General features: G+C 37.0%; 1 protein-coding gene across 1 annotated transcript; it reads left to right on the top strand.

The window, feature by feature from the left end:
• Positions 1-1421: 1421 nt before the first annotated feature.
• On the top strand, positions 1422-4547 carry Rab39b (RAB39B, member RAS oncogene family). The gene is made up of 2 exons (XM_077107559.1): positions 1422-1636; positions 4121-4547. The coding sequence occupies exons 1-2, from the start codon at positions 1422-1424 to the stop codon at positions 4545-4547; spliced, it is 642 nt and encodes a 213-aa protein (XP_076963674.1).
• The last annotated feature ends 18123 nt before the right edge of the window (positions 4548-22670 follow it).

Genomic DNA, 22670 nt, shown 5'->3' with positions numbered 1-22670 from the left:
TGGTATGTAAATTGTGTGGTATAATATATTGTTTAGGGAATAATGACTGTACTAACAATTAAGTTGTTCATTTTTAGTGTTAAATTGTTGACTTACATTAGTAAAAGTGATCTGAGAAAAAAAGTAAGTGATAAAGCATTACACATAAAAAATATAAAGGAAAGGAAGAGACAATTTTCAGAAAAGAAATACAAAAGACATGATATTGACCTAATGTTAGTCAAGGAAATGTAAAATAACTAGTGATGTAGCATATTGACAAGAATTAAGAAGGAAAAGGATCGGGGATATAGGTCAGTTGATAGAGTGCTTTCCTTGCATGCACATACACTCTGGGTTCAATCCCCAGCAGCACAAAAACAAAAAATACAATAGAATATATAATGTTTGATATATTGCAGAAAAATGGTCTATTTGTGCATCACTGGTAAAAATTCATATTACTAAGTATTTTTGGAAAGTGTTATGGTCATATTCATTAGGGTTAAAAAAAAAATCGCAGTCTTTGAGTTCCTGATCTCTCTTTTAAGACTTTAGCTCAAATGAAAAACGTGTGAGTGACTGTATTTAAAAGAATCTTTATAGGCAGCTGTGGTGTTGGAGTCCTGTAATCCCAGCCACTCGGGAGACTGAGGTAAAAGGATATCAAGTTCGAGATTAGTCTTGGAAACGTAACAAGACCCCACGCAAGTTAGCGACATCCCAGTACCCTTATCCTCACCCCCCACCCCGCCGCGCGCTCACACACAGAAAAGAATCTTTGTTGCAGCATTGTTATGGCCAAAAGAAAATGAGTTGGAAAGACATGTCTATAAGCTTTATTAATTGCAAAAATCGAGTTTTAGAATAAAAAATCGGTTGTTCCAATATTTTAAAAAACAAACAGCAATCAATGTGCATGTGTGTGTTAGCATGTTTACGTGAGCATGGAAACATGTATAAACAAATCTATAATCATAGACCTTTGCGTCCGTTTTTGTAATGTTTCACGAGTTTCAATGAAAGGGAATGACATTTGCAATCGGAACGGTACACGAATTTATAAGTTAAGAAGAGAGTGAATGAGGCAATTAGAAAGGAAGTAAACACGCTATTCTCCAGTCCGTTTTGTGTGCGCTCCTCTTACAGACAGTACGGTGACCGAAGCGTCGCGTTTACGTGGGGTATTACAGTAACCCGGTTGTCAGTGATGAGTCAGAGTGCGTGGTGCTGATGCTGCTGCCATTTCATCACCTTTGCGAGCGCAGCATCCATCCTCCACTCTCCTGGCTCCTGGGCCTACCTCTCATCGGGCTCCCAGGCCAGCGATGAGCTCGTGGCCAAGCTAGATCCGGACCAAGCCCTCCTCTCCGAGGCCTCGGCGGAGCACCACGTCCCGCCGACCCCGGGCCTGGACCAAGGAGATCTGCCAAGTCGCGGCCATGGAAGCCATCTGGCTGTACCAGTTCCGGCTCATTGTCATCGGGGATTCCACAGTGGGCAAGTCCTGTCTAATCCGCCGCTTCACCGAGGGTCGCTTTGCCCAAGTTTCAGACCCCACCGTGGGGGTGGATTTTTTCTCCCGTTTGGTGGAGATCGAGCCAGGAAAACGCATCAAGCTCCAGATCTGGGATACCGCGGGTCAAGAGAGGTTCAGGTGGGAGCTCAGTCTGGGCCCGTGAGCAGTGGGAGGGTCTTCGGAGCTTGCAAAGCCCCTGGGGAGAGAGGACTTCCTGATTCTAATCGCGGTGCAGGGGGTAAACAAACAAGGGATAGGGGAATTCTGCTGAAATCCACTTATGGCTAGTCAGGAATTCAGTGCAGGGAAGCCCAGTCAATAACACATATTGCTTGCACCACAACTCCATCAACCTGCCCTATGTAACATACTTTCAAAATTGTTCCACATCAACCTAACATAACTAACAGCCATAGATAGAAGACAGACAACAGATAGATGATACATACATAGATATAGATGGATGCATATTACCTTATATCTCTATTTCTGTGTACATATGTAAGTGTTTGTGTGTATGTATGCTGACATATGTCCTAACATAAAGGAAATAGGAGATACGTACTGATGATTGATTCTTGCAACCAGCATACAGTGATCATCAACTATGTACCAGTTACTGAGCTTGCTTCTGAAAAACAGCATGAAGACACTCCATGTAATCAAGAGAATACCATGTAATCAAATCACACAGAGCCCATTCCTTCTTAGAATATCAGTGCTAGCATTGTCAGGAGAAAATCACCAATCACACAAAAGAATGTCTTGTTTGTATTTGTATGCCACTCCCCATGTAACGCTTGACATCTAATGAGTAGTCAATGAACATGCTTGATTTTCTCTCACAACTCTTTGCTTTCCCTTTGTAGTATGTATTATTTATAATAATATGTATTACTACACAGAAAATGTAGTCAAAAACACAAAGTCCAAGCAAAAACAGGAAATGCCCAGGGATAGGAAGCAGAATGAATAAAGAGAGAGGTGAGAGAACACAAAAATATACACAGAGAACTTTGCAGAAGATAGTATGAACTAAAGTCACATACAGCAACAAAAACCAAATCAAAAGGACTCAATAGCCCCTGTTTATGATCATTTATTCATTATCTATTGAACACTAATTGAGCACAGAAGATAGTGGTTTGATAATTAAAAACGGTTAGAGAAAAGAATCACAAACTTATCTCTAACTCCTCACTCCTACAAACAACACTGCAACAAATATCGCATTCAAGTTCACTTTAAACTTGCATTTCTCTTAAGTGAAGAGATTATTTCTGTATATTGTTTTGGAATTTCTGTATAAACAGCCTGTTAATATTGCCTGCTTCTTCTTTATTGGGCAATACTGATTTGTAAGAGTTCATTACAGACTAAGAATATTAACCCTTTTCTGTCATGCATGTTGTAAGATATTTCCCAGTTTGTCATTTATCTTTTCACTTTAAGGTTTTTAAGGGAAGATTTGAAGTTTTATGTAGCCTTATGTTGTGCTTAGAAAGGGCTTCATGATTTTCTTTGCTAAATATTCAAAAACCACAAATAATATATTGTAGAGATGACAGGCATCTACAGCTTGCTTGTTGATTTCTTGAATCAAGATTTTTACAAATCGGAATCTTCATGTATGCCTAATTTCCTGGTATACCTACCATGCTTCATGAATCTTCAAACATAAGGAAGTTAAAAATGTTTTCATTCCTTAGGGCTGATTTGCCAATTATGGACACTTGAAGTTGTTTGTAAGCTCTGCCCTTACCACCATCTAGCTTGGGCGATGTTTGTTCTATTAGCATTGGGCCATTTCCCCTAAGCTATTAAGTCTTTCATTGTTTATCTTCTTCATCCAAGAAGACAGAAAACCTACAAATACACATAGATCAAAGATCACAGTATTCTAAAGGAAACTACTATAATATACATTTATAATGAGGTTCATCAAATCTAGAAGTTAAAATATGGAAACTTTCTTCTGTTTAAGAAGTATAGCAAATGAGTAATAGATTTTAGAAATATTCTGATTATAATGATTTAAACTAATATGATTTAAGGGTAACTTTTGACTATTTATTTAGGCAGTTTTTCTCATCCGTACAAGATACCCATATAGTTATAATAACTTCTGTTAACTGTCCTAATTTTTTTATTCTTAGAAAAATCCTCTTTCAACTACTAGCATGTATAATGAATTTTCCATATTACAGATCACTCTAACACTCATTATTTCATTTTGCTTCAAGATAACCCTGTGATTTAGGTATCATATTTTGCAGAACAGCAAGTCTCTGTCACTTATTCAGATTTGGAAGTGGGAGAGTTAGTTGTATATCTGCCTAAAGGTAGGACACAGATCCGTCATCCCCAGGGTCACTTTCCAATACTGAACCAAGAGAAATGTCTGAAAGTCATTTATAGAAAAATACTATCAAAACTTCACCCAATTAAAGGTCCCATATCATTATTATTATGGAATGGCACTTGTATTCTGTTGTTTAAAAAAAGAAAACACTTATACTAAAGTACTGTGTCAGTTAACAAGAACACTAGAAAACACTGAATTCAATGGAGTGTGGACAATTGGGCACAACCTTTATTCTTTACTTCTTTCTTGTGTTTTAGATCCATCACTCGAGCCTACTACAGGAACTCAGTAGGTGGTCTTCTCTTATTTGACATTACCAACCGCAGGTCCTTCCAGAATGTCCATGAGTGGTTAGAAGAGACCAAAGTACATGTTCAGCCCTACCAAATTGTATTTGTTCTGGTGGGTCACAAGTGTGACCTGGATACACAGAGGCAAGTGACTCGCCACGAGGCCGAGAAACTGGCTGCTGCATACGGCATGAAGTACATTGAGACGTCAGCCCGAGATGCCATTAATGTGGAGAAAGCCTTCACAGACCTGACCAGAGACATATATGAGCTGGTTAAAAGGGGGGAGATTACAATCCAGGAGGGTTGGGAAGGGGTGAAGAGTGGATTTGTACCAAATGTGGTCCACTCTTCAGAAGAAGTTGTCAAATCAGAAAGGAGATGTTTGTGCTAGTCAGCCCTTTTACTTCCAAAACATGCTCTCCCATTGGAACTTAAAAGTGATTGAAACAAATAGAATTCTTATGTGACTGAAGAGAACTGAACCTTTTGATACCAACTGAGCCTCCTTCCTGAGAGTTGGGAGGGTGACAACAGGCCCACATGTGGATAGATGGGGGAGCTTGGGTACTGTGATTGAGATTAAATTGCTGACATGAGTTGGGCCAGACACTGTTTTGTGGCCCATACTTGGTAATGGCTACTTGTGTGCCCTTTGTGGACCACATGTTAAGGGCCTGGGGTTTGGGAAGCTAGGTCCTAGGAAAACATAACTACAGACAGGACAACTGTTCCTTGGTATTTAAGCTTATTATTAGGTCATGAACAAAGAAATATATAAAGGGGAAAAAGTATCACATTGGGAATAATTAACATAACTAAAAAAGAGTAAGAGATAAAATTACTCAATGAGAATATCTTATGCCAAATGTGTGTGCTGGATTTGGTTAAATATTACCAATTAGCTTCTAGAAGCTCACTTGCAAAATCAGGGACAGGGACCAGCTTATTTCAAGGCCCTTTGAAGATATGATATCCTAGTACAAATGATGTGAATATGAAAAAGGAGACCATTTGAAAAAATGTACACCCTTATGATAGAGTTACTAGCTGTGTCAAAAAAGTTGTCCTATGCAAGTAGAAAAGAAAACACCATAATCCAATTGCCCTTTCACCTCTGACCACACATGGGGTTTCACTGCATTGGCAACTGCAGTCTGGAAGTAAACAGCATGCCTGCTTCTTCAGTTATAAGAAAGTGACAATATAGGGATTGTCTATGAAAAGAACCTGAGGCAAACCCTAGCTCATCAATCCTGTTTAATAGGAGGCACTGTTAACCCTTACAAACACATCATAATCACACAATTTATTTGCTCATCACAACAGGTCTGTGAGGTTTTGGTCCCCATTTTATGGAATAGTAATCTAATAGCCAGGATACTCACTTGGCCAAAGTTAAGGACCCCTGATTCATAGCTCATCTGTCTGATGATTAAATTATTAATTTGTTTACTTTGGAAGACATAATGACTGTAAATAAACGTTCTTTACATGTTAGGATATATTTTCCTTATTAATTACAACACAGCTAGAATCATGAGGGAAACTGGGAATGAATGAAAGGTAAAGTCCATTCAGGTATTATTGACAAGAGGGCTTTAAACGAGTGATTAATTGCACAATGAAAATACATTATAACTGTGTGGACTATACCACTGAAACACAATGGACATTTTATTGAAAGGAACCAAATACAGCAATGGGAAGTGGGATGGGGAGAAAAAATACTCACCCCACAATGACCTTGGCCACCTGTCTGCATATATCTACACTGGGTTCCTATCTATCCTAGAGAGTCAACTCTTAATTCTCAGGTGAACAGACAGCTAAGTGCATCAGCAAATCGGAATGGCTGGCTTGAAGGTTCCATTATCTTCTTGAAGACAGGTGATGCTTTAAATTACTTTTGGGATTGTAGCCAGTTCAGCCAGGCAAAAGCCATACTTTTAACATTAAGAACACTATTCTGATTAGAGTCAGGATTCTTATAATCATTGTGGTACGAAAGCCTAAGGATGGCAAATTGCTTTGAGTTATCATAATGAACTTCAGTATCAATGTGAATAAATCTGAGAGTTTGGGAATTTGCTTCATCCAGAATAAAGAAGCCAAATAATGAAAATTATAAAACACTATTCGGCTATCTATATCCCAACTTGGATGAGCAAACCACTTTGACCAATTCACAGTGAACTGAACATTTTCGCTGTATTCATTTTACACAACCAGGCTTGGGTAGAGTAGATTGTCAATTTCTTTTTTAGAAGACAGTTAGTTGGTTCAATACAAATTTCAACTACTAATGTCTATAAGATTCTGAAAGCAAGATCATCCAATGGATAGATAAGAGTTGATTAGGTTCTTGACAGTTCAATAAAAAGGATAGAAACAAAACTTCTCTGCAGTTTTCCTGATCAAAATACATTAACTATACACTTTTCAATTCCTGGTATTTTATAAGCAGGTTTTAAAAATACTCAGCATAGATCCAGCAGAAGTGGCTGAACTTAATTGCTTAAATGAGTTCTAGAAATTTTAAAATCATTTTAGTAGAATTCAGTGCTATTGTCACTGCAATAAGTGGGTTTTAGAAAATAAGTGTGAAAAATCAGGTGTTAATATAATACTAAGGATAAAGCTTTAGGAGCTATTTTACTACATAGGTAAAGAGAAGATTAACTTGTAACAAAAACCACAACTGCATGTTGGATTAGATTGTCTTATATTCCAAAATAAAATGTACTGTATGTATACTTTTCTTCACTTTGTTGTACACTGTAATGAAATGTGAAAAATTCTTTATTTAGTTGTATGTGAATGAAAACATGCCTGTATTTAGTAAAATTATTGATTATGTGACTGTAAGATTCTAAGTGTGTGTTGTAACTATTTCCAGAATTTTGTCATTTCAGTGCAGCAACCACTACCAAGGATATCAGTAAGGTATGACACATATTCTGCACAATAGTATTCAGCAGTATCTCAAAGCCAGAAAGAGAATATGATTTTTGTAAGTTTTATTATGATGATATCAAGTCATATAAACTTCATGGTCAGCCCTTGCCAATATGGGAAAAGTTGATTCTGTTAAACCTAAATCTTCATTATCACAATTTTTAATCAAGAAACTTAATTATGTCACCAGGTCATTGATGACCACTATGCTCTTCCCTGAAAAGTGTTTTCGATTGCTAAATTGCTTTGGATTTTTCAAATCCTACTATGGCACACTTTTCATGTCAGGATCACTTGGAGTATAGGTCCCAGATTGAAACACAATCATTTAGGGCATTTCCTATACTGGGTTGATAGTATATATGTTGGGGAGGATATAAAAGGGAAATATGTTTGACTCTTCAATAAATGGCAAGTTTTTCCTGCCATTTATTCCAAAAACTTTGTAGTCATTCATCCTTAACTCCTTTTTTTTCATAACCTACATCTAATCTATCTGGAAAGTATGCTATCTTTACCTTAAAAGTATAACCAGAATCTTTTCATCATTGTCATTGCTAACCCACTTATTACTGAGTTACTGTGATAGCTGGTGTCCCTGCAGCCACTCTTGTCCCCTCAACTCACTACCAGTTTATTCTCTACACAGCAGCCAGATGGAACCTGATAAAACATTAGTTTATAAGATGTTGAGAGCCACAGCCAAAGGGGCCCCAGCAAACTTCCAGCTGCCAGCTGATGATTGGCTCACAGCGGCCCCAGCAACTTCTAGCTGCCAACTGATTGGCTCCTCTGTGGTGATGCTCATTGGGCTGTTTCCCCGCCTTTTCAGACCACGGAGCTTCTCATTGGGGGACTTTTTTTGGCTCCGCCCACATGACCCAGCCAATCGGCCTCAAGAGCAGGAGGAGTGGGGGGGATTGAGAGGCTTGTGGGAAGCCAGTGGTGGCAGTTGGGCTCTGAGGTTTTTTCCTGAGGAGTTGTGTGGTTTGGTGTGTGTGGTTCTAAAAATAAAGTTTGTTTCTTTTGACAAGTGGCTCCTGAATTGTGCCCAGCCAGACTGGTCTCTCGAGCTAGTCAGAGAAAAAAATTCAAGTAAAAGAGAAGGTCTTTCGAGCTAGTCAGACAGAGAAAGAAAGTGTAGAGCAGAAAAAGCCATCAGGGGGAAAGTTACAAAAGGAGACTGCTACTAACACCTTTCTATCACCAGAGGGCTTAAGTGTCCAACCAACAGCACCACCTCTACAGGAGACTGCTACTAACACCTTTCTATCACCAGAGGACGTAAGTGTCCAACTGACAAGGCCACCTCCATATGCTGAGAGGCCCCCAACCCCCGCAGTTGATAGTTGGGATCCTGAGACAGGATCTCAAGTATTAACATGCCCTGTATTTGAGGTAGGAGGGCAGCGAATTTACCATGCTTTAGATTTCAAAAAAGTGAAGCAGCTAAAAGAGGCTGTAACAACCTATGGTCCTCAAGCACCCTTCACTGTAAGCTTGGTCGAATCCTTTACCAACTTGAACATGACGCCAGCAGATTGGGCTAATATGTGTAAAGCTGTGCTAAATGGAGGACAATACCTGTTATGGAAGGTTGCCAATGAGGAAATTTGCAAGGAGACGGCTAGGTGAAATGCAGCAGCTGGTTATCCTCAGAGAAATCTAGATATGTTGTTAGGAAAGGGACCTTATGAGGATCAGCAGCAACAAATTGCATATGATCCTGGTGTATATTTACAAATTGCTGTAGATGCAGTTAAGGCATGGAAGACTTTACAAGGACATGGAGGTTTACAAGGTCAATTATCTAAGATAATACAAGGAGCTAATGATCTTACGCTGAATTTGTAGTTAGGCTTATTCAAACAGCTACCAGAGTTTTTGGGAATATAGAACAAGCAATGCCATTAATAAAACAACTGGCTTATGACCAAGCGAATCGTTGGTGCAGAGATATCATTAGACCATGGAAACATGAAGATTTAAACACATATATTAAATTATGTAGAGACATTAATGAACAAGAGCAAGTCATGGCAGCTGCAGTAAAACAGGCTTTAGATGCCAGAGACATTAATGAACTAGGGCAAATTGTGGCAGCTGCAGTAAAACAGGCTTTAGATGCCAGGCCAAGAACATGCTACAATTGTGAACAAACAGGACATTTTAAAAGGAATTGCCCCATAGGAGGAGGGTTTAACAAAACTAGGTATCAAAGGAGTAGAATACCGGGTATTTGCCCACGATGCCATAGAGGGAAACATTGGGCTAATGAATGCCGTTCTCAAACCACCATAGAGGGTACTCCAATATCAAAAAACGAACAAGGACCAAGTGTTTATTCACGATATCGTGGAGAAAGGCATCGGGCTCTATTGCCAAAAAATGGACAGGGGGGCCCAATGCTCCGGGGCCCAAGACCACAAATATACGGAGCACTGGAGGAACCCAGCAACCCCATCAGGGTAGTGCCCAGGACACATTGTCCATTAAATCCCTCACTAGACAAACCAGAGTAAGTGCAGGATTGGACATCTGCGCCTCCGCCAGAGCAGTACTAACTCCAGAGATGGGAGTTCAAATCATTCCCACAGGGGTAAAAGGACCTCTTCCCCAAGGAACAGTAGGCTTATTATTGGGACGCAGTTCTTCTACTCTAAAAGGACTTATGATAAGTCCTGGGGGTAATTGATCCCGATTATGAAGGTGAAATAAAAATTATAGCTAGTTCTCCAAAGGGTATATCAGTAATTTCACCAGGAGATAGAATTGCACAGTTACTAATAATACCAAGCCTACATGATAAATTTTCCAGTCGTACTGTAGAAAGAGGTTCCAGGGGATTAGGCTCCACAGGTGTAGATTGGGCTATGCTTTCTTTAAATTTAGATTCTCGCCTCATGCTAAAACTAAATATTCAAGGACATGAATTTAATGGGCTACTGGACACAGGTGCAGACCTTAGCATCATCTCTCATCAAGAATGGCCAAAACATTGGCCATTACAACAAGCCACTCAAACGCTTCAAGGCCTAGGAGTGGTGACTAATCCCCATAGAAGTGCAATGATATTAGATTGGAAGGATCCTGAAGGATGTGAAGGAACTATACAGCCATATGTATTGGATCATCTTCCCGTAAATTTATGGGGACAAGATGTTCTAGATCAATTAGGACTAACATTAACAAAACATCAATTCAAATGTGCTCACTATTATGGCTAGACAAGGTTTTAGGAAAGGAAAAAGATTAGAAAAACAAGAACAAGGTATAGCAGCACCAATACAAATAGATCAAGGAACAGACAGACATGGGTTGGATTTTCAGAAAGGGCCACTGAGACAATAAAAATTACTTGGAAATCAGAAAGACCAGTGTGGGTTCCTCAGTGGCCCCTGACTAAAGAAAAGATACAAGCAGCCCATGATCTGGTCAAACAACAATTAGAGGAGGGACATATACAACCTTCTGTATCTCCCCATAATATTCCCATTTTTGTCATCAAAAAGAAATCTGGTAAATGGAGATTATTGCAAGATTTAAGAGTCATTAATAATGAGATGGTTATTATGGGACCTGCTGAATCGGGGATTCCTCAATTGTCTGCTTTGCCAAAAACCTGGCATGTTTTAGTTACAGATATTAAAGATTGTTTTTTTTTTTCAATTCCAATTCATCCTGAGGATAGTCCACGTTTTGCATTTACTATCCCTGTGCTGAATCATGAAGGTTCTGATCAGAGATATGAATGGAAAGTACTCCCTCAAGGGATGGCTAAGAGCCCAACTATGTGTCAAATTTATGTTAACAAAGCAATCCAGCCACTTAGAAATCAAAATCCTGAACTACAAATATTTCACTATATGGATGATGTATTATTAGCACACAAAGATAAAAACACATTGCTAGAATGTTATGCCACACTTACAAACTTATTTAAAAATTATAATCTAGAGATAGCAATAGATAAGTACAATTAAATTTTCCAATTAATTATTTAGGAGTTCTATTATCCTCAACCATGGTCCATCCACCAAAAATTCAAATACGAGTAGATCAACTCAAATCATTTAATGACTTTCAAAAGTTATTAGGAGACATAAATTGGATAAGGCCTTATCTACGTATACCAACAGGAGAGTTGGGACCTTTATTTGATATCCTAAAAGGTCCATCAGATCCAAATTCACCCCGAATGTTAACGCCTGAAGCAAGAAAGGCATTAAAAATCATTGAAACATATATGGAAAATATGCATTTGGATAGAATTGATATAAGTTTGCTGGGGCCCCTTCGGCTGTGGCTGTCAACAATAAGAAACAATCTGGGGCTAGGGTTGTGGCTCAGTGGTAGAGCACTTGCCTCACATGTGTGAGGCACTGGGTTCAATCCTCCTCAGCACCACATAAACATAAATAAATAAACAAACAAAATATTTTTTTAAAAAAAGAAACAATCTATTCATAATTTTCCTATGGTTATCCATTTTACTCAGCTTAAAATGCAAATGGTCTACAGAAGAACCAACCCTTAAAAATGAATTCCATCTTCATCCCACCACCTCTGTAATCTCATTTCTTACTGCTTATCCCTTATTCATTTTTACTCCAGCTACATAGTTTCCTTTCCTGTCCTTCAAACACACTAACCACATTACCCACCTTAAGGCTTTTATACTTGCTCTTTCCTGGTATGTCTGCATGAATTGCTCCCTCATACCTATCAAGTTCTAGAACTAGCAGCTTCCAGATCCTAGGGAAGATGTGGCTCCAGAAGTCATTACTGACAGCTCAACCCAGAGTCTTACTCTTTAGATTTTCCTGGAGAACAACAAATTTAGTGTATACAAAAAAGGGAAAGGCAAGTTTAGAAAATAATGGAGATCTTAGACATTACAGTTTCACAGGAAGGAGTGAACAGTAGCATCATAATACAGCAGTGAATTCAGGAGGATAAAAACTACAATGTACCCATAGAATTTGAAGGAGTAGGAAGTCATGATCATATTATTGTTGGTGGAATGATTTATTGCCTTAACCAAACCTCTCAGGAATTTGTTCTCATTTCTGTCAGAGGCCAGTTGTGTTTTTTTTTTCTCTCCATCCTTTCTTCAATTACTGCTTTTGCATTGCTGACTCTCAAATGAAGGACTTCAGCCCACAGTTTGAACATTATACCAATACAGCCAATGTGCTTACTATACACAAACCACAAATTTCTCAAAAGGCAAAATATCCAATGCTAAAATCAATATCTATGAAAATGTGCTCCATCTACCTGTCATCCTCATCTCTATTCGTTTCTTTCACTATTCACAACCATGCTTAACACAGAAACTTAGAAGTTATCCTTAATTCTTTTTTTTTTTTAATTTTTTAGTTGTAGATAGACACAACACAATGCCTTTATTTTCATGTGGTGCTGAGGATCGAATCCAGGTCCCGCCAGTGCTAGGTGAGCACTGTACGACTGAGCCACAATCCCAGCCCATCCTTAATTCTTTACTTCCACTCACCTCTCATCAAATTAATCATCATATTCTATGTACATATATGATACACCACAATGAATATCACCACTATGATCTCTCCACAAGACACTAATTAAAAAGGAAAACTATGGGTGAATGGCACAAAGATCAATAGAGGGAAGGGAGCAGGGGGTGGGGAGGGGAGGGGCAGGAGAGGTACTGGGGTCTGAATTAGAACAAGATATATTCCATGCTCTTGTAATTATGTCAAAATGGATTCTACTGTCATGTGTAACTAAAAAGAACCAATTTTTAAAAAAGAACTGTTAAGTCTATCTTCAAAATACACCTATCAAAAAAAAAAATCCATCCGCCATTTTTCTCCGTACTCATTGCTATCACCTTTGTCCAAGCCAGCATCAACTCTTATCCAATATCATAATTGTTCATCTCCCTACTTTTGATCTTGTTCCCACACCCATGATACTCTCCCAGCATAACAGCCAGAGTGATCTTTTCACAATGTAAGGTAGATGAAGTCTACTGATGTTTTCTCACCAATTTTTTAAGCATAAGTTTGCATACCCTTTAAATATTAAACATAGCTACAGGACTCTGCATTATTTTGCCTCAACAGCTATGAGTTCTATAAGGGTAAAAATCTTACTCATTTTGTTCAAAGTATTTATCCAACCTGTAGCATAGATATGTGCTTGAATAATCAATAAATACATGAATGAATAATTTTATTGCCCTCCAATGACCTTGAGACTTTATTTCAAAAAAGAACACATATTGCTCTGTCTCAAAGTATTATTAAATTGTATATAGCCTCTGGAATTCTTCCATAATTCTAAATTCTTCTATGATTTCAAGCTCTTTTTGTCCACTCTCTTCCGTAAGCCCCATTTTAAACTTCTTTAAGACCTTCAGGTAATGAACCACTGCTCATTGCCAGTGTACCAAGGTAGCCTTTGACTTTGTTTCCCTGTATCCTTCTCTTGGCCTCTGTAATCAACTGCATTCAAAGGAAATAATTATTAAAATTTAGTCTATTTTCTAGATCTTTATACTTCATTTTTCAAAAGTTTGCTTAACAGAGTGAATAAGAGTATAGATTTAGTAAAACATGGGTTCACATTCTGACTCTCCTAGTAATTATACTAGTAGATGGTTCAAAATTTCTGAGTCCCAGTTTATGTACACACACACACACATACATAATTGGATAATGATGGTATTTAACTTATAGATTTGTTGTGAGGATAAACTTACATAATCCATAATCCATATAAATGCACTTAATAAACATCATATAATACTCACAAAATGCTAGGCATTATAATATGATTGCACCCAGAAAAAGAGAAAACAAAAAAATAAAAACAAAAAAGAAACAAATAAAATAATACATTTGCACCTAAAAATATTTTTCATAAATGAATTATTAGGTAGTTAGTCACTAATGGGTGAGCAGGGAAAAGAAAATGGATAGCCACAGGGAGCATTATCTGACAGAAAAGCACCTGGAGAATGAAGATTTGGTATGTTAAAACCTCTCCAGCCTTAACATTTGGTGTTTCTGCCAGGTTATAATCAGTTACCCCAATTCTTTTCTGATTACTTTCATCACCTCAGATGCCACAGCCTTTAGAGAACATCTTAGGACTTCACTCAAGGCTCAAATCAGTGGGAACTCTAATTTGTGTCTAAGATAGACCCTCCATCTCTGGGTCAGGGTGCCTTATTTAATGCTCTTTGCCTCTCATGCTCAAAATGGCAGGTTTCCTTACTGCTTAGCTGCCTATCATTTTATCTGGAATATATATATATATATATATATATATATATATATATATATATATATATATATATATATTCCAGATGCCACAGATGTATATATCTGTGGTATCTGGAATGTAAGCTATGTAAGCAACTGTCCAAAATTGGTTTGATATCAGGAAAAAACAAGTGCCACTTTTAAATCCAAGTCACTGTGGAACACAAATGGCTGTTTTCTCTTTTCTTATACTCTGGGTTCTGCTTGCACAGTAAATTGCTCCCTAAATGCTAGAGAAATGGAGTGACAGAGGGTAAGAGATCTAGAAAGGCTGACTGCACCAGGTCCCAGACCTTTTGAGGATGCTTAAGAAGTGTACATTTTCCTTTAGGGACAATAAAGGCATTTTCCCAAAACAAGCCCAGGAATGTCAGGGATACTGTACTACCTGTGAGATTTTCTCTTCTCTCCCGATGGGCAGAGGGAAGGAGAATGGAAAGATCCTATATGTACAAGTTTTCTTTTTCTTGGAAACTTTTCCTGAGTTCCATCTTCTCCCTAGACCTTATGTGCTCCCACATTCTTTAAATATCTGGGCTTACTCCAATCTGATCCAAAAGTGCACTCTGGTCTGATATAGATGTTCCACATGCTCCCTTACTAGAGTGATTATGGCTGGGTCATTTTTTTAAAAGCCTCTTTTTAAGAATATTTTTTAGATGTTGATAAACCCTTATTTTATTTATTTTTATATGGTACTGAAACTTGAACCCAGTGCCTCACACATGCTAGGCAAGCACTCTACCCCTGAGCCACAACCCCAGCCTCCTCTGTCTTTTTTGAGCTCAAGGTTTTTCTTGTGAATTCACCTTTGGTTGTGCACATCTAAATTAATGTATTTTTATCATTGGTCTTGTTTTTTTATTTTTTTCCAAACTGGAGTTTTTTAGCCCTCTGTTTTTTATTGCCATTTTGATTCAGAGGTCAATTATTCAAGAGTTTACTCTCAAATACACTGGAAAGAGATTGTCCCCTGTAGAAGGTCCTAAAAAGGAGAATAAACAGTGATAATCACTGACATGTATCTACCTTATAGATGGACAAGTGGTCACCTGAACAATTATTCAGTGTCCACACCTGATTGGTAGACTCTGCCTCAGCCATCCCCAACTGCACAGGCCTCACCCAGGTCTATGTCATCTATTCTATAATCTATTGCTCACTGTGTCACACAAGACAAATTGTAAGAGGCTATTTTAATCAAAAGAGTTAATCTGATAGAGATGTTTGTAATAAACATCTGTAACTGTTTTTCATCTTACCTTTGGGAATCTAATATCTGATAAAAAGCTGTAAAAGTTTTGTTCCTTTTTTGTTTATATATATATTTGTAGATACCTGTGTATAATATGTTGTATCTCCACATATATTTTATTCACATGGCACCAAAATTGGCTTATAGATGAATGAGTGATCATATTTTATTTTAGAAAAGAAAGGAAGAATGGATCCAAATGCCTTTTAGTTCACATGACTTAAACCTTTAACAAAAAGGTCAATTTAAATTGGTTAAATAGATAATAGTAAAGATATCTTTAAAATCACTAATTCACATGGTTTTCTAGGTGGTTAGTCAATTAAGAAAGTGTTGGTTTCTATAAAATGTTTAAAGTGTAATGTTCACTGCTTTTAGGATTTTTCATTGGCAGGATAAAGATGGCTTAACATGTTAACTAGGCTTGTCTGATCTTGATTTTCATGAGTAACATAAAATTCACAGTTAAAATTGGGTAAAATAGATTTTACCTAATTGAATTTGTTATGGGAGACATCTGATTAATTTGCAAAGTTGATTACTCTCTTAGCCTAAGTTAATCTGCAAAATTAATCACTCTCTTATCCTATTTGATTCATGTTTCAGATGTAATGTTGTATTATGTTAACTGATATTCACATAGACTCAGGAAACAATGCACAAGAACTCTGCAGATTGATATTTAAAAGGGGGCAAAGTGAACTTCAGAAATAAAACACTTTACTTAATATTTGTCAAGAGGCCAGCCTTACCTGAGATAAGACTCTGGCCCTCACCCTCCATGTCAAGATGGCTCCAAAGTGCGCTAGAATTAAAGTTACTTAAAGTTGCGTTCAAAAGATATATCTTTTTTTGTTGAAAAGATTACTATAATCTCAAAATAAACAGGGGGTATGAAACAAAAGTAAAGGTTTTGGCAAATTGTAAAAGGTATGTAGGTTTCTTAAGAGTTTTAAAAAAAACAAACTTATAAAGGGTTTCATATGTGATTGGTTTCATATGTAATTTCTATAATAACCTTAGTGTTATTATAGAAATTGTTTTTTGGTTTGAAGCTATTATACAAATGATGTTTTTACTCTGGTTAATTTCATTTTGAATTTTCTAAAATATTTATTTTTTAGTTTTAGGTGGACACAATATCTTTATTTTATTTTTATGCAGTGCTGAGGATTGAATCCAGTGCCTTATGTATTCTAAGCAAGCACTCTACCACTGAACAACAACCTCAGCCCTCATTTTGTATTTTCTTTTTTTTATAAAGAGAGAGAGAGAGAGAGAGAGAGAGAGAGAGAGAGAGAGAGAGAGAGAATTTTTAATATTTATTTTTAAGTTTCCGGCAGATACATCTTTGTTTGTATGTGGTGCTGAGGATCGAACCCGGGCCGCACGCATGCCAGGCGAGTGCGCTACCACTTGAGCCACATCCCCAGCCCTCATTTTGTATTTTCTTTGTAAAACTTTTTAAACATTTCCTGTTAGAGTCTGGCAGAAGTACTACTTCTAATAGGACAACCTGAGTTTATTTGAGACAATTAGCCATCACCCACAGGACAAATGAGATTACAGGAACAGTACTAATGCTGACCCCAATTAAATGGAAGGGGTAATTATAAAATTATAGCTATTGAAGTTAAAACCCAGTATCTCTACTTCAAGACTGGTGATACTGACCTGCCGGATATATTTAAAACCAAAACTTGGAGACCAAAGTTAAGGAAGTAAAAGAGCCAAGGAAAAAGCAGGCAATATTTTGCCCCTGTACCTCTAAGATCAGCCAGAATCCAGAGGAGGACAGCACCCTTCTCAGGGCCGTGAAACTCCAGTGAGTCATCTGACCTCTGGAACAGGGGGATTGAGATGATCCTAGAGAACAGGAAACCAACCAGGACACATTCTGCAAGGGGGAGCCATTGGAAAGAGAAATATCCCTGATGCTTCAAAAGGAAGCCACATGTGGTCAGCAAGACCCTGATCCATCCTGGCAGATGACACAACTGGTAGAGGAAATGGTAAAGGAGCCAAGAGGCTTCTCACAAGTTCCCAAGAGTGATCCCTGACAAATCTCAGCTGACTCTAACAGTGGATGGAAAGAAGTCAATTTTGACCAACTTGATCTTAAACACCTGGCAGGAGAGTATAACCAAAGCACAGCCTTACATGGACATTTAAAAGATAAAATAATGGTTCTTATAAACTTGAAATGTACACTTGTGTCAGTCCTACCAAAAGTAAGTAAAGACAGGAGGAGCCTAAAAAGGAAAGATTCTTATAGAGGAGTGCCTGAAAATGACTATCACGAAAGACACTACCAGTGTCACAAGTTTGTCCTGCATTAATTTTAAGTCCAATGTTACAGAACACAACTCTTCCTCACATCCTACCCGGGTACACTTGATCTGTTTTTCACTGGTATCATTATATAGTCCCCATATTTACACCTCATATTGGCCTAAAAGATGTAATGTGGCATGTATAAGCCCTAATTTACTTTACCAAGAGAGCCCTAAGTGACACACTAAAGGGATCCCTCTATTAAACACAGAGGTAACACTAATAAGAAATCTGTTTTACAAAATTAGATAGCATTAGATATCTTAACTATAACTTAAAAGGACACCTGTGCCATTATAAAAACTAAATGTGTGTTTCTAAAAACTCTGCTCATGTTTCTAAAGCCTTATATGGCTTCCACTAACAAATCATGGGCATGTTGGACCCCACCTTAAGCTTTAATGAGTTGCTGTCTTCATGGTTTTCAGAGATGGACTGGTAATACTAATTGCTTTTATGCTAATAGTTTACAAAAACAGTAATGCTTTGCTATCTTTATTGTTGTCTTAACATGATCCCTTCCCTATGTATGCCTTGTACAGTCACCTGCCATCTGCCACTGTGGACCTCTGGACTGCTCTGAAACTGAATGCCCTTAACTGTCCACATCCCACCTGATATAGAACAAGGATTTTGGGTGACTTCCCTCAACTTTACCCTCTCTTAGCAGGAAGCAGCCAGATCCAGTCAATGTCCAAATATCCTAAAATAATTGAGGGACACAAGTTGTTAGGAGGGGAATGTTTGGTAACTAGTCATGAATGGGTAAGCAGGGAAAAGACAAATAAATTGTGACTGAAATTTACAGGAAGCCTTATCTAACAGAAAGAGCACCTAGAAGATTCGAGCTTGGTATGTTAAAAACTATCCCAGCCCTGTAACCATATCATGTGCTGTTACTTTTTTCACATACAGTATATTTTTGTAAATACACAAGGACAGGGGCTATATCTGTTTTTGCTAATCATTATATAACCAAAGTCAATCAGTATCTTACAAATTTATTGGACATCTTCAGGAGGACAGTTAGTTGACATACTGAAGATGGCAGCAGAGAGATGAAAGAAAATTTGATCCTTGGTGATATCATTAAGCAACAGATTTAACTACACTGAAGGCACCTTATATAACACTCCTGTTTTTGTTTCTGCATCTTGAGTCTGTTCCTTTAGGTCTGGTGTCATGAAGTCTCTCTGGAAGCTAGCTATAGTTCATCTCCTGTTACTGTGACTTTGGGTACAATACACAAATAGGCCATAAAGTCTACCATATTCTCACTTATTTCAAGTCAACTGAAAAGTGCTGACAATTGGTGATGTGTATTTGCTTCCCAATTTCTGGGATATGGATGTCCTATAACCAACGTGGGACAGTGTGTGTGTGTGTGTGTGTGTGTGTGTGTGTGTGTGTGAGAGAGAGAGAGAGAGAGAGAGAGAGAGAGAGAGAGAGAGAGTTTGTACTCCACAACTGACTATGGCATCTAAACTCAGGTTTCAAAAGGGAAGATTATTTTTAAAACTTCACTAATATTTATCCTGTAAACATCCCCAAGACAAGGAATAGTGCCTATCTCATGCACTGTTGAACAAAGTAAGCCATCACAGCCTGCAGATTTACTTATCTATCCTAGGAAGATCAAATTATTGGCTTCTACTATTTACTAAGAATACTACCTATGCCACTTCAAATACTTACAGTTGTGTCTTTATACTCCAATACTTAGATACTTCTCTATCCATCAAGATCAATGAAGTCAAGAAACTGTAACATTCCCCATGCCTTATTTTCTTTTTAATGGGAAATGGAAATGGGCTATTTAATGATATACAGAGTAACAGCAGCTACTTGCAGACAGAGAAGCAATAGCAACTCTTTTTGAAGATGTCAAAGCTCTTACCGATACCAATTTAAATGTTCTTATTAATCTGCAATTTTAATAAAATAGACATTTCTCTTATGACTCTTCTTGAGAAAGGAGTTTTTCAAATTGTACTAGAATCAAATTCAATATTTTTTTCTAATGGGGAAAAAGACTCCTCATAATATGACTTAATAAATGCCGTTAGTTTGTGATATTTTTCCACCTGTAGCTAAAAGTCTCCTAATACAATAGCATTCCAGTGTATGTATATTCAATGTTATTTAATCAATCCTCATTAGTTTGTATGCAATATTTTTGCTGTTATAAATTGCTTTAGCAATTTTATTATACATGTTTGTGTAATTGACTAATTATGTACTCAAGTCAAAAATCTTAATTCAAATTGAAAACTATGCATTTAAATTTTGATATAATTGATTAGATTGCTCTTCAGAAAACTTTTACTGAACATCCATGAATAGTGTATGACAATGTCCACACTAGGTATTACCAATTTTTAACTCTTGGCAAATCTGTGGGGTTTTTTGGTACCGGGGATTGAACTCAGGGGCACTCAACCACTGAGCCACATCCCCCCCCCCAGCCCTATTTTGTATTTTATTTAGAGACAGGGTCTCACCGAGTTACTTAGGGCCTCACTTTGCTGAGGCTGACTTTGAACTCATGATCCTCCGGCCTCAGCCTCCCGAGCTACTGAGCTACTGAGCTTACAGGCGTGTGCCACCATGCCTGGCTATCCTCTTTGCAAATCTGAGAGGTCAATATCAAATATTCTTAAAGGTACATATCTTTGGTTATCGTTTTTCTGTTGCTTGAAGCTGAAAGTAGTCCTAATAAAAGGGTGCTGACCTTTTTCTTATTTATTAGTAAGATCTTATATGTGGAAATCAGTTATTTATCCATCACATATATTACAAATATTTTTTTCAGGTTTCCCTGACTTTCTAAACTTTCTGGTGTTTGATAATGAAGAAGCCTTTAATATTTAGTGATAAAATCTTATTATCAACAAGAAACTGAAAAGAGTCTGTCTCATAATTGGGGAACTGAGTGACTGGAGGACACTGTGTGAGGAAGGCTTAATTTTCATTGGATAAAATTTTCTATCTTTTGATTTTTGTAGCATGTACCTTATCTTTCTTGTCCAGTATGTTGTCTTGATGTTTTGTGGCAATGATGTTAGGCTTAGATAGGCCTTGTCTGCCCAAAATCTAGAAATCATTTTCCTACAATGGAATTGGGATTTATGTATAGGATGTAGTGATAGGAATAATAGCTATTTTCCCCAAATGGCAATTCCCCAATTTGTCAATGTCCATCTGTAAAATACTCCATTCTTTAATTATTGGAAATTACACCCTCTTCAAATATTAAATTGTCATATATTCATTAATATTTTGGGACTCAAGTTTTTTTTTTTAGTTCATTAATCTATTTTTTCTACTAGTACCACATTCTTTTACTTATGATAACTCTACAGTATGTTTCTATTTTTTTCCTCTTCAAATTTGTCTTTACTATTCTCACACAGTATATTAGAACTTGAGAATAAATGTGTCAGGTTTCCCCTGAGGTAGGGTTGGCATTTTGATTGAAATTGCACTAATACACTGACAATAATACTAGGACATAAACAAGTATCTTTACAATATTCCCATAAGAATATGTCATCCCAATATTCTAATCCTTCATATCCATCATTAACTTTTTATGGGTTTTCTCACAAGTTTAGTCATTTTCTGTTTATTCCTGGGCATTATATCTTCTGCTATTGTTTTAATGAGTTCTTTTTCTTATTACATATTATAATTGCTCATTTCTAATGTGTAGGAAATCTGAAGATCTGATTATATTTATATCTTATAACCAAACACCTTAATAAACTCCCTTATTATTTCAAAGTTTTCCAATTGGTCTCTTCTGCTTTGCAGGAAGACATCAAAATCTACAAATAATGACAACCTTAAATTACCTTTATTAAGCTATCGAATTTTTTACTGCCTTATGATTTTACTAAGTGGTTTTAGCAAGAATATATGTTGAGTTTTTTCAAATGTTCTTCTGGTACCCATTACAAAAATCAATTCGTTTTCTTCCTTTAATCTATTAATGTAACTAATTAATTAGTAAATCCACTTATGTTTAACCATGTTTCTTCACATTCTTAAACTCTACTTGTTCATGGTATTTTTTAAAATAGTACACAATTTTATTTATAATATTTTGTTTGGGATATTTGCATTTATATTCATTACCATATTTCCAGAAATATATCCTATGGGCATTAAGAATAATCTGTGGGTGTGTGGCATCTACAGTCAAATAAATTTGGAAAATTGTGGACTTAACAAACAAAATAGTACTCTATACAACTGCTCTATTATATATTCAAGCACTCCATAGGGAGGCAATTTTATACATTTCCTCAATTTATGTAACAAAATAAACTATATTTTCCACAGCATTTTAAAGGACCAACTTTCAGTGAGAAACACATTGAAAGTTGATCTTGTGTGTCTTTTGATCTAGTTTTGACACCATGGTTATGCTTGCCTCATGAAATCATGAATTATTTGGAATCAATCTTTTTGTATGTCTTAGAATAGTTTAAATAACATGAAAGTGGTGTGTTTCTTAAAAGTTTGATAAAATCCCCTCATAAGCTCTGTGGTCCAGCTTAAAATCAGCATACTATAATGATGCGGCCACATCAATGTTCAAAGAAGCTGAATTCACAATAGCAAAGCTATGGAACCAACCTAGGTGCCCTTCAAC

This window comes from Callospermophilus lateralis, chromosome X (genome assembly GCF_048772815.1).
Source record: "Callospermophilus lateralis isolate mCalLat2 chromosome X, mCalLat2.hap1, whole genome shotgun sequence".
NCBI classification, from domain to species: Eukaryota; Metazoa; Chordata; class Mammalia; order Rodentia; family Sciuridae; genus Callospermophilus; species Callospermophilus lateralis.
The sequence above is the reverse complement of the archived record's forward strand: the minus strand, read 5'-3'. Positions and strand labels throughout refer to the sequence as shown.

Coding starts and splice junctions, on each gene's coding strand:
- Rab39b (XM_077107559.1), top strand. CDS start 1,422: ATGGAAGCCATCTGGCTGTACCAGTTCCGGCTCATTGTCATCGGGGAT. Junction 1,637..4,120: donor GCGGGTCAAGAGAGGTTCAG/GTGGGAGCTCAG, acceptor CTTGTGTTTTAG/ATCCATCACTCGAGCCTACT.